The sequence below is a fragment of the Peromyscus eremicus genome, chromosome 23 (assembly GCF_949786415.1).
Source record: "Peromyscus eremicus chromosome 23, PerEre_H2_v1, whole genome shotgun sequence".
NCBI classification, from domain to species: domain Eukaryota; kingdom Metazoa; phylum Chordata; class Mammalia; order Rodentia; family Cricetidae; genus Peromyscus; species Peromyscus eremicus.
The window spans coordinates 4,521,905-4,534,359 of NC_081438.1; the positions used below are offsets into that span (position 1 = coordinate 4,521,905).

The 12,455-nt window shown below is 52.3% G+C and overlaps 1 protein-coding gene across 1 annotated transcript in view; it reads right to left on the reverse strand.

Moving 5' to 3' along the window:
• Positions 1 to 12,455, reverse strand: part of Trpv4 (transient receptor potential cation channel subfamily V member 4) — a 28,655-nt gene continuing 16,200 nt past the window's right edge. The window contains exons 6-15 of the mRNA XM_059249563.1: positions 11,436 to 11,615; positions 8,897 to 9,055; positions 8,575 to 8,667; positions 8,269 to 8,342; positions 7,097 to 7,262; positions 6,825 to 6,891; positions 5,106 to 5,422; positions 2,787 to 2,914; positions 1,144 to 1,265; positions 1 to 640 (exon numbers count right to left, since the gene is read on the reverse strand). Of these exons, the coding sequence (XP_059105546.1) occupies positions 483 to 640; positions 1,144 to 1,265; positions 2,787 to 2,914; positions 5,106 to 5,422; positions 6,825 to 6,891; positions 7,097 to 7,262; positions 8,269 to 8,342; positions 8,575 to 8,667; positions 8,897 to 9,055; positions 11,436 to 11,615 (1,464 nt within the window). The 3' untranslated portion in view covers positions 1 to 482. The remainder of the gene's footprint in view (positions 641 to 1,143; positions 1,266 to 2,786; positions 2,915 to 5,105; positions 5,423 to 6,824; positions 6,892 to 7,096; positions 7,263 to 8,268; positions 8,343 to 8,574; positions 8,668 to 8,896; positions 9,056 to 11,435; positions 11,616 to 12,455) is intronic.

Sequence of the window (12,455 nt, forward strand, 5' to 3'; positions counted from 1 at the left end):
TGAATACACGAACATTTATTGAGCACCAACGGCCCCGATCTCTACAAAGTACAGAAGACCCACCCTAGCCAGGGCTAGCTGGCCAGGGCTTGGCTGCAATGTCCCCGAAGGAGCTTCAGCCCTGGCTGGGTTCCAGCGGTGAGTGGGGTCCTGCCATGCCATTTTCCTGAGGACAGCAATAAATAATGCACAAGAGGGACAGGGGCCTGAGCCCTGCGAGCGGAGGGGCCCTGAGCTGGCTTAGATGACTCCATGGGAGTGAACGGGTGGCCAGGAGCCCCATCCCTCATGTGGGGAGGGGCAGAGCTGAGGGCAGAAGCCTTGGTGGGGACCAGAGGGTCCTGGGGCCTCCTCCCAGTCTCCATAGGCCCTCACCTCTGGGGTCACAAGTGGGAAGACACAGGCCAAATGCTGAAATGTGGTAGACAGTTGAAGGGAGCAAAGTCCAGGCAGGGCGGTATGCTCTGGCCCTGGAGCAGCCCTTAGAGCGGAGCATCCTCGGTCCTCCACTTGGAGGCATAACCCTGCTGATGGCCGTCACAGTTGGCGTTCCCTAGGTTATCCAGGGGCACCACCACCTCGTCTGGGCTCGTGTTCTTGTTCAGTTCCACCACACGGGGTACCACTGAGGACCAGCGATCTAGACCAAGAGTGCAGAGAGGGCAAGGGTTGATGGACAGCTTGTGCAAGCATTGAGCACCACTGAGTACTGGGCACTCTGCAGTCATTTATTGAGATAGGTATATTATCATGTGCATTTTACAGAGGTGAAAACGGTCTCAGAGAGGTCAAGATGCCTGCCCAGGAGCACACAGCAATACAGGGAGGAACAAAGATCGAAGACCGGGTCAGAACGCCCTGGGGCATGCCCTCTAACAGTGCCTCTTGCCTTTAAGGGTTAATTTAAAAAATAAAAAGGACTTCCCCCCATGGGGCTGCCCAGGATCTCTCATGTCACCCCGAAACCCCACCATCTGGCATCATGGAGCAGGGAAGGTTTTGGGGTAGAGTTGCAAAGGCACCACCAGATGTAGCAGGGGAACCCAATGGTGGCCACTCCCACCTTCCTAGTCTCTGGAGAGAACTGCTCAGAAACGCCTGGGGCAGGGACAGCCTGGGCCCCTGCCCAGATGCCACACTCACCCCTGCGGAGGCGCCCCACGGTGTGCGAGAAGCCGTAGTACTGGTAGATGTCACTCTTGCCCGGGTCCTCGTTAATGATACCCAAGTTCTGGTTCCAGTGGGACCAGTTCACCTCGTCCACCCTGGCAGAGAGAAGCAGAGTTTGCGGAGCCCGAAGATACTGTTCCTGTCCCCAACCCCACGTCACCTCCCTGACCTAGTACTTCCCAGCACGCCCTCCTCGCATAACCAAACCGCTCCAGTCCCTTTCCATCCATAACCCCATTAACGTCATCCACAGTGCTGGGAGATGTCACCAGCTCGCTCCCCAGACTCCCCAGCACTCACGCACTAGTCCCTGTTCCCCACTCCTGTGACCGTCCATCACGATGGGTTTGCTTGTCCTGGCCATTTATAGGAATATAAATGAAACCATAGGCCACGTGGCCTTTCATGTCTGGCTTCTTTCATTTAGCAAGAAGTTCTCTACCTGTGGGTCATGACCCCTTTGGGGGTCACATATCAGATATCCATTTTATGATTCATAACAGTAGCAAAATTACAGTTATGAGGTAGCAACAAAAATAATTTTATGGTTGGGGATCACCACACCACGGGGAACTGTAATAAAGGATCGCAGCGTTAGGGAGATTGAGGACCACTGATTTAGCATGTTTTTAAGGTTCATCCACACTGTGGCAGAAATTAGAACTTCATTCTTTTTAACAGCCAAATAATATTCTATTGTATGGATATACCACACTCTATTCATTCCTTAATGCATATATTCCTTGACACAGTTTCCTCTTTTTATTAGGACACTGGTAAAGTCTGGTGATGGTCTCTTGGAACAAATTGGCCTAATATAAGTTGTGTTTTTTAAAGTTTTTTTTTGTTATTTCTCATATGGCCTCTATTTGGGGAGCCATGGTTACATATGAGACTTGGCAAGGGAGATACATTTGCTGTTACTATTTACTGACGAGGAACCTGAGGCGTGTGATGTGGGGCTTCTTTTCTGATGGTTACAAAACTGGTCACAAGGCATCAGTTCTAGACCTCTGGGCAGGTGGTGTGTGTGTGTGTGTGTGTGTGTGTGTGTGTGTGTGTGTGTGTGACCTCATTCCACAGATGAGCAATACGATGGGGCCTGACTCCCAGGGGCACGCCATAATCTACACTGGTTGGTGAGCTCTTGTCAAGGAATCGTTTACCTTCTAACAAAGTAAAGGCATCAGCAATGTGGGTCACTCTGCAGATGAGTGGGGGGTCTCAAGCCCCCAAGCTGATGATCCCTCAGTCTCCCCATTTCGGCCACAACACAACCTCGCCCACAGGCAGTAGACGGAGGGTAATGCACTTATATGAGCCCCCTTCCATCCCTGCCAGCCCCCAGGGAGGGGCCATGGAGCCCCTAGGCATCCCAACATCCCAGCATGTATAGGACGCCAGCTTGAAAGTCCTGGGTGCCCAAGGAGGTGGTGCCATAACCGTGCCCACCTCGTAGTCAAAGGAACTGAGGCTGAGAGACCAAGATCCCCTGAAGGACTGAACCCTAGAACAGCCTACCGGAGCCTCGGGCTGCCATGGGTTGGAAACCCAGGTGCACATGGGAGCCCGTCCCTCTGGCCCATCTTTCTGGGGCCCACCTCTCCAGGCCTCACCTGAAGCACCATCGGCGGTCTGGAGTGCCGTCTGAGCTCTTGCCTACAGTCACCATCTCTCCGGAGCGGAAGGCCTTCCTCAGGAACACGGGGAAGGAACGCTCAATGTCCAGGATGGTGGTGGCCCACTGCCAGAAGGAGGACACAGGGGCACCGGTAAGCTTCCCAGGCAGGCGCCTGGTTTACAGCAACCACAGGCCAAAGAAACTCCTTCTTTCTTTAAGACAGGTAGCCCAAGCTAGCCTCACACTCCCTGTGTAGCTAAGGCTGGCCTCAACTGCCCGATCCCCCTGCCTTCACCTCCCAAATGCTGGGATGTATGTGCACTGCCATGCATGATTTTTAAACAATAGTTCTCTTTTGTTGTTGTTTTTCTGTGGTCCTAGCTGTCCTGGAACTCTCTCTGTAGAGCAGGCTGGCCTCAAACTCAGAGATCCACCTACCTCTGCCTACTGGGATTAAAGGCATGTGCCACCACACTCAGCTTAAACAATAGGTCTTCTGAATGGCCGATCTAGGCGGGCAGAGAGCCAGCCTCAGGGGCCTCCTGCCTAAAACAACCTCCATAAACCCATTTTTCCAGGGGACCCTTCGGGAAAACTAAGTGAAACAGACCCAGGGCAGAATGGCCAACGAACTTGCCCATGTCACAGTAGCAGTGGCCACTCTCTAGGGACTACTGAGGAGGAGCAGGGCCTGAGCACAGCAGGGGACAGCTTCCCCAGCTGGTACAGCGCCTCTCACTTACCCAGGACCTCCAGGCAGGGACATAGGCTGCCATTGCCTGGGCCCCAGCCATTCACAGAAGGGCCAGAAGCTGGGGCTTAGAAGGGGCGGGGGAGGGCTGCTTCACTTTTACATGAAACTTTTTGAAAATAGGGTGGTCTGGAGTTCAGAGAAGTAGCAACATGGGAAAGCTATGGGCAGACCCGTATGGATTCCCTCATACTCAGGCCAGAAGGGTGACGGGGTGGGAGGTGACCTTAGGTTTGACAATCACTGTGAATTTCCAGGCTGATGGATGCCCATGGCCCTGGAGTCCCTGTTTTCCAGAATCACAGAGAGCCTCCTTCAGGGAGCTGCCCCCCAGCCACAGGCTCCTCCATCCCTGAGCAGAGAAAAGGCCCCCAGGAGAATGCTGAGGTGTCCACAAGGGGGCACCGCAGGCCCACTTTGTTCATGTAGATGGGGATGTGGGCACAAGTGTGCCAAGGCATGAATGCAAGGGAAGTCAGAGGGCACCCCATGGCGCCGCCCCGGCTTCCATCCTGTCTGAGACAAGACAGGGTCTCTTGTCTGTTTGCACCCCAGGCTAGCTCTCCTACCTCCAGGGAGTCTCCCTTCACCCCAGGCTAGCTCTCCTGCCTCCAGGGAGTCTCCCTTCACCCCAGGCTACCTCTCCTACCTCCAGGGAGTCTCCCTTCACCCCAGGCTAGCTCTCCTGCCTCCAGGGAGTCTCCCTTCACCCCAGGCTAGCTCTCCTGCCTCCAGGGAGTCTCCCTTCACCCCAGGATAGCTTTCCTGCCTCCAGGGAGTCTCCCATCACCCTAGGATAGCTCTCCTGCCTCCAGGGATTCTCCCATCCCAGCCTCCCATCTTGCCATAGAAGCACTAGGATTATGGAGACGTGCTTCCATACCCAGTTTTACACAAAGGGTTGGGGGGATTTGAACCTGTTGTTTGCTGTGTGGCAAGCACTTTATCCCCCGAGCTATCTCTCCAGCCACTATTCTCACTTTTGAATCGAGGTGAGGCACAGGCTCAGCCCAGAACCCATTAAAATGCCCATGCTGTCTGCTGCGGCTTCAATGTATCCCTTAAGAGCTGCTATGTTGATGGGGTTTGAAGTGTGGGGCATTCAGTGCACTCAACAATTAAAGTCAGATGCGGCTTATGGCAGAGCCCCCACGAGGCAGAATCAGAAGAGACTCAAGCTCTGAGAACAGGTCTGCCTCACGGTGCAAGCCCTCCACCACGGCAGGATGGAGCAAGAGGGCTCCCGTCAGACAGAGCACTGTACTTGAACTTCCCAGCCTCCAAAACCATGAGCTGGAAAACCTTTATTCTTTATAAATGACTCTGCTTCAGGGATTTATGTTACAGTGACTGAAAATGGAGGGGGAATCTCTGAGCATGCTCCGTGCTGACAGAGGTCATGAAATCATGCTGAACGGAGCCAGCTGGGTCCCCTGAGCTGGACCACAGCTGACACAGAGGGAACTAAACATGGGGGCGGGGGAAGCAATCCTAAGACACAGGCAGCGGCCTCACCTTCCCATGGCGTGCGTGGAAGGTGAGGAACACCTGTACCAGCCTCACCTGTAGCTTCCAGATGTGTTTGCTCTCCTTGGACACCTGGCCCACGGTCTCCCCCATGAGGGCGATGAGCATGTTAAGCAGAAGCACGAAGGTGAGAATGATGTAAGTGACCAGGAGGAGGATGAAGACCACGGGGTACTTGGCGCTGCTCAGCATCTCCAGGTCGCCCATGCCGATGGTGAGCTTGAAGAGGTCCAGCAGGAAGGCGCTGAAGGTCTCGCTGTCGCGGCATGCGGGGTACGTGGGCACCGTGCAGTTGGTCTGGTCCTCGTCACACACCTTCATGTTGGTGCACGGGTTCAGGAGGGTGACCAGGGCTGCGGGATGGGCAGGGAGGGGCTGAGAGGGTATCCCCACTGGATGGATGGGAGCAGCGCGCACTGGCCTCAGGTTAGCCAGCGGGAAGCCAAGCCAGCGAGCACACACAGAGCCTCGGGGCGCCTCTGCTCTCCCCCCAAACTCTCTGAGGAGTTAGGCGTTTTCTGAATGGAGTGTGGTGCTACCCACCCTCCATCATTTTCTCTCAGGGCACATGTGGCAACTTCTAGAGACAGGATTGGTAGTTACAAGGGATGGTTGGGTGGCTATGCTGGCACCTAGTGGGTGGAGTCAGGGATGCAGCTACATCCTACAGTGCATAGGACAAAGGTGGCCAGACTCCATCTGTCCCCAGAAGCTCTAATGCAGCCTGTCACTTGAAGAATATCGGGCACTCCTAGGGACGGACTCCACCCAGGATCCTCTTTCCCTTCCACACCATCCAGAGATGAAGCACGAGGCTGGCTGGCCACACCTGTCTTGATGGTCCCAGAGGCTCTGCTCTGTGAGGACCCTCATGCCTGCACATATCCCAAGCTCTTCTTGGCGCCATCTTTTCCCAGATGGAGCTTTGGAGGTTTAGCAGCAAGCAGCTATGCTACCCCTAAAAAAGCCAGGTCAGGGAGGCTGAGGCCCTGCATTGGGCAGGCTGTAGGAAGCTACACTGCCTTCAACTACAGAGTGTAGTAACTCACAGACGAAAACAAATTGTGCAGTGGATACTCAAACAGTGTGTGTGAGAGGATTCAGAGACCTGATCTAGGCACAACAGAAAAATCATTCTGTGATCCATTAGCAATGTCTGCTTTGGGCACAAGCATGAGTAACATGAGCATGTGTGTCATATCTGGTCCTGACCTATGACCTAGTGTACCCTACCCTGACCTCTAAGTTTCAGCTTTAGTTTGCTTCATAAAAGTAGCCAATATGCCATTCCACATTTACTGGCTTAAAACACTGTTTTCATCACACTCATTTATTTGGGTGTACCTATGTGTGTGTGTGGGGGGACATCCACATGCCATTGCACCCATGTGGGGGTGAGAGGACAAATGTCAGAAGTCAAGTGCTTCCTTCCACTCTGTGGGTCCCAGGGATCAAACTGAGGTCATCAGGCTTGACAGCAAGCCCCCTTTACGCACTGAGCCATCTCACTGGCCCTACATTCTGTAGCTTTTGAACACATGCAGCTTATGCGACCTCTCTGACCTGAGACTGCGCATCTGTACTGGGATGATGAAGGCTTTTGCCTTGCAGGCTTGCTGGTAGAGGGGAATGCAGCTTGGCAAGCCTTGGCCCACACACGAGGATCTCAGGCAGGGATAGCCATTGTCCTCAGCCTATGATGGTTTCCCTTATAGGCCTAGTCACCACCCCCAGCACCCCTAGCCCCATACTCACCTGAAGCATAGCCGATCATGAAGAGCAGGTAGACCAGCAGGAACCGGAAGAGGTCTTTGAAGAGGATCTAACACCGGGGAGGGGTGGGGGTGTTGTGGAGGAAAGGGCACACACAGGTTCTCAACCTTCCGCTCCCCTGTCCCACCTTTCTCTCCAAGCCCCACCCTGTCCTGCCCCATGCTAGAGCAGGCCCACTGTCCCCTGTGCCCTGTCCTCAGGTCTACAGGCCGCAGTATAGGTACTCTGTGAGTGCGGAGGGTCCCCGCCCAAACCTTCTGGATCATGATGCTGTAGGTGCCCGTCAGCTTCAGGCCTCGGGTGAAGTAAAGGGCATTCATCCAGCCCAGGGTCAGAGCAAAGACCATCACGGCCAGGTAGGCCTCGATCCCTGCCAGGTAGAGTGCCGCAGAGACAACCACCAGCACGGAGTAGATGAAGCTGCAGGGTGGTGGAGATGGCAGGAGGGCCAAAGGGGGGAAGGGACAATGAGACTGTGGAGGAAACCCGATCTCAAGCCCTTCAGGGCACCAAGAAGTGCCAGTGCCTTCAAGACCCCAGAAGAGAACAGGAGTAGTGACATCTCAGCATTCAGTCAACCAGACAACTTGATTTTTCCCCCTGAGACAGGGTCTCTCTGGCTGCCCTAGAACTCACTCTATAGACCAGTTTGGTCTCTAACTTCCTGAGATCTGCCTGCCTCTGCCTCCTGAGTGCCAGGATTAAAGGTGTGTGTCACCACCACCTGGCTCTAGACATTGGATCCTAGGCCCTACAAGACCCCAAAGCCATGCCTTTGGGAATTGTTAAGAAAGATTCAGAGGGCTAGAGAAATGGCTCAGGGGTTAAGAGCGTATACTGTTCTTACAGAGGACCGTAGTTTGATTCCCAGCACCTAGATCAGGCAGCTCACACTGCCTTTGACTCCAGCTCCAGGAGATCTGGTGCCCCTCTGACTCCTGCACACACACACACACACACACACACACACACACACACACACACACACACACACGAAAAAAAGGGTTTTTAAAAAGAAGGAAGAAAGATTGATGGGTTGATTCAGAGTTCTGTGGAGATTCAGTGGCTAAATTTCATTGTTCTCTAATTCTAAAGGAAATGGAAAAGATGTAGCACAAATAACAGTGATTCCCACATTCTGTGACCTGGGCAGACATCATTAATCAATCTCAGCACTTCTCCCCAATAACAGAGACAATATTACAATTCTTAATCACAAGCAGACACCAGCATTCAGCCACCAGCATAAGAGGTCAAAATTCTCTTTCTCCGTGGTATAGGTGTAACTAGCAACTAAGCCTGGCCTTGCCCAGCCTTTTGATTATAGCCACCCAGCTGGATGAATTCACTCCTCACAGTACCACCTCTTCCACCGTGTGGATGACCATCCTCACCCAGAAGCTTCTGCCCTGGCACCTCTACTCACTAGAGCAACTGGAAGGAGCCATCGACGAAGAGAGAATTCACTCCAGGACATTTCTTCATGAACAAGTCTTTGATCTGGAAGAGAGGAAACAGCCCGTGCCAGGGGTGGCGCCGGAGGACGGGGAAGGGATCAGAGAGAGGGAGTCAGAGTGAAGGAGAGAAAAGAGCCTGTGGGCTCAGGTGATGAAGGAGGAAAGAGAGAGAGCAGAACTAGCTGGAGGAGGGGGGGGAGGAGGGAGAGGAAGGAGAGGAGTGGGGAGGAGGGCTGGGCAGGCAGATGGCACCGGGCCAAACACCACGCACTCACACTGGTAAAGAAGAACAGGACTCCCGTGAAGAGTGTGATGATCTCACCAGCCAGCCTCAGGTAGTCCACCGTGGTGCGGTAAGGGTAGGGGGGCTGGGGAGGTGGGGAGGTGCAGCAGGTCCTTATCTGCTCTCAACATCTGGCCCCATCCAGATGCTCCCCACTGCCCCAAACATCTGAATCCTCAGCAGCTTCCTGTCCCTGTCATCTCCCCCAGAGTCTCCTCCAGGCTCAGAGCCACCTCAGCGCTGGGGCATCCTCCTCCCCACCCCACGCCTCCTTCAGCCCTCCTTCCCTTGTCTGTTCCCAAACAAGCGCTCACCGTGCCTTCCAGTGGCTGGTAGTAGGCCGTGAGGGTGAAGATGACCATGGCACACAGGTAGGAGACCACGTTGATGTAGAAGGACACGGCCCCGAACTTACGCCACTTGTCCCTCAGCAGTTCGTTGATGGGCTCCACAGCCAGCATCTCATGGCGGTTCTGTGAAAGGCAGGGTGTTGTGGCTGCCTTCCCATGCTGGGGATCCAGGTGGGGTGTCATGGCTGCTTTCCCATGCTGGGGATCCAGGTGGGGTGTCATGGCTGCTTTCCCATGCCAGGGATCCAGGTGGGGTGTCATGGCTGCTTTCCCATGCCGGGGATCCAGGTGGGGTGTGATGGCTGCCTTCCCATGCTGGGGATCCAGGCTGGCTCACTGCAGCATGGCTTCCCTCTATCTACACCTCTTCTCCTAAGCCACTCTCCAGCCTCACTCTGGGATCTTCAGGGAATCAGGTGGTCTCAACATTCAAGGTTCTGCACAATTCTGCCTCAACTTACCCTTCCTTCATATTCTATAGCATCACAGAACCAGAAATCCCTTAAAGAACAGCTCTTTTGGGTTGCCGAGATGGCTCAGCAGGCAAAGGTGCTTGCCGTGTAAACCTGGGGTCCCGAGTTCAATCCCTGCAGCTCGTAGGATGGTGGGAGGAGAGGACAGACTCCACAAAATCACCCTCTGACCTCCACACTGTCCTCTGTAGCACACACGTGTTTATATCACTAGTAATAAGAGTATATGTTGTAGCTGGGTTTGGCGTCACCCACCCACAGTCACAGTGCTTAGGGAACTGAGGCAAGAGGATTCCAAGTTCATGAACTACACGGCAAAAGCCTCTCTCAAAACAACCAAGGATGCAGGATCGAAGGGCAGGCTTGGCGTCTGGGAACACCACTGCCCCTGCAAGGAACCTGGACTCAGTTCCCAACACCCACACTGAGGCTCACAGCCATCTTTAACTCCAGATCCAGGGGATCCAATGCCCTCTTCCGGCCTACATGGGTATTATACATAAGTGGTGCACATACATACATACAGGCAAACACTTACGAACATAAAATAAAAATAAGCAAAATATTTTTTAAAATGGGCTAGACAGATGGTTCAGCAGTTAAGAGCTTTGATGTTCTTGCAGAGAACTTGGGTTCAGTTCCCAGCACCCACATGACAACTCTTAACTATCTATAACTCCAGTTTCACGGGGATATGATGCCCTCTTCTGGCCTCTACTGGCACCAAACAGGAATGTAGTGCACAGACATACATGGAGGCAAAATATTCATACACATGAAATGAAATAAAACTTGTTGGCTCTTTTTTTTTTTTTTTAGGGGAGGGGAAACACCAAGTGTGGTTGTTGCATGCCTTTAATCTCAGCACTTAGGAGGCAGAGGCAGGTGGATCTCTGAGTTTGAGACCAGCCTGGTTTAAATAGCCAGTTCCCAGCCAGGGATACAGTGAAATCTTGTCTCAAAACAAAACCCAAGGGGCTGGGAAAATAGCTCAGAGATAGAACACTTGCCTAGTAAGCACAGGGCCCTGGGTAGGATCCACAGTACCACAAAAAACAACCCCCACCCCTCCCACACACTTTTCTCATGTTCCCCAAATCTGGTCTAGCCGAAAGTATAAATTCTTGATTCCACATTCAGAAAGTCCAATCAGAGAACAGGTTTGGGACATTTAGCTCAACAACAATACATGATTGATGTACCACAGTTCTCCAGTTTTTCATCCAAGGCAGACATCAATAATTGAGCCCTGCACAATAGTGCTCTATACAGTTCTCCTGGAAGATGCTAGCGGCGGATCAGTTTACATTAGAGGCATTATACCTACAACCTGGATCTATATGAAGCTGAATTCTCATCTCAGAGATGAGGGAAGTCCTTGATGTCAGAGCCATGAGCCACAGGCAGGGCTGGGAGGCAGGCCACCCACACCTGCCCACCCCCCCATGTTCTGCCCATTTGTCCAGAATGCTGTCCATCTGATGGCTGGGATCCCTGTGACAATGTGGCCACAAAGGTGTTACCATAGCATGTTCCTCAGAGTTGGGGACTGACAACTGACGAATGATCCACTAAATGACAACATTTACATGTGACGCCTGTGCGTGGGGAGAGTATTTCCTGATGGGAACCAGTATCTACTAAAGTCTGCTAAGTGGACAGGGCTTTCAAAGCTTTGTATTACAACCACATATGATAACAGCCGACAGAACTGTGTCTGTACCAGGATTTTCTAAAACTGACTCATCTGGTCCCCCAACCCCACATTACAAATGAGAAAGCTGACTCAGAGTGGTTAAGTCACTCACCTACGTCACACAGCATACATGTGACAGAGCAGGATCCTCAACCAAGACCTACCTGTCCCGAAGCCTACCCTCCCAAAAACCCTGTTCAGTTTCCTAGCTGCTGGACATTGTCCTGAATGCTTAGTTGACACTGTTCTCCCACTTGGGTCACAGAGCCCTCAGCTCTATGGTCCTGGCCTGCCTCAGCCACAGCCAGACCCCGCTCCCCATCCTGGTGCCCACCTCGATCTTGCTGTTGTACACCAGGATCTCCAGCACGGACACCTCCTCCCCGCACGTGTCCAAGGATGAGAGGTCGTAGAGCGAAGAATACACAGGCCCATAGGCCCAGTCCTTGAACTTGCGAGACAGATGACGTGTGTCTTCATCTGTCACCTCCCGCCGGATAATGTGCTGAAAGATCTGCAGAGGGGACATTTGCTCTCAGACAGATAGATGACTGACAGAGACATATATGCTAGATTGACAGGTTGATATATATGATAAGTGCTAGATAGATGATTGATACAGAGACATAGATGATAGACAATACATGATAGGTAGATACATGATTGATAGATAGATAGATAGATAGATAGATAGATAGATAGATAGATAGATAGATAATAGGTAGGTAGATGACAGATGATAGATAAATGATAGATAGATTGATAACAGGTGGTAGACAGATGATAGAGAGACATAGATTGTGGCTAAACATACAGAAAGATAGATGATTGATATATACATACATAGATGATAAACAGGATAGATGATTGACAGGTTGACAGGTGACAGATGATAGAGACATAGATGACTCTGGTGGTTTGAAAGAAAATGGCTCCCAAAGGGAGTGGCACTATTAGGAGGTATGGCCTAGTGGGAGGAAGTGCGTCACTGTAGAGGCGGGCTTTAAAGTCTCATATATGCTCAAGCCACACCTAGTGATCCAGATCACTTCCTGTTGCCTGCAAGTCAAGATGTAGGACACTCGGCTACTTCTCCAGCACCATGTCTTCCTGCATGCTGCCATGTCCCACCATGATGATAATGGACTGAACCTCTGAAATGTAAGCTAGCCACTCCAATTAAATGTTTTCCTTTATAAGAGTTGCCATGGTCATGATGTCTCTTTACAGCAACAGAAACCCTAACTAAGAGAGAAGTTGATACCAAGGACTGGGGTATTGCTGTGATAGGCCTGACCATGCTTTTGTTTGAAGAAATATGGACTTTGGGAGTTTGGGTTAGGAAAGCAGTGGA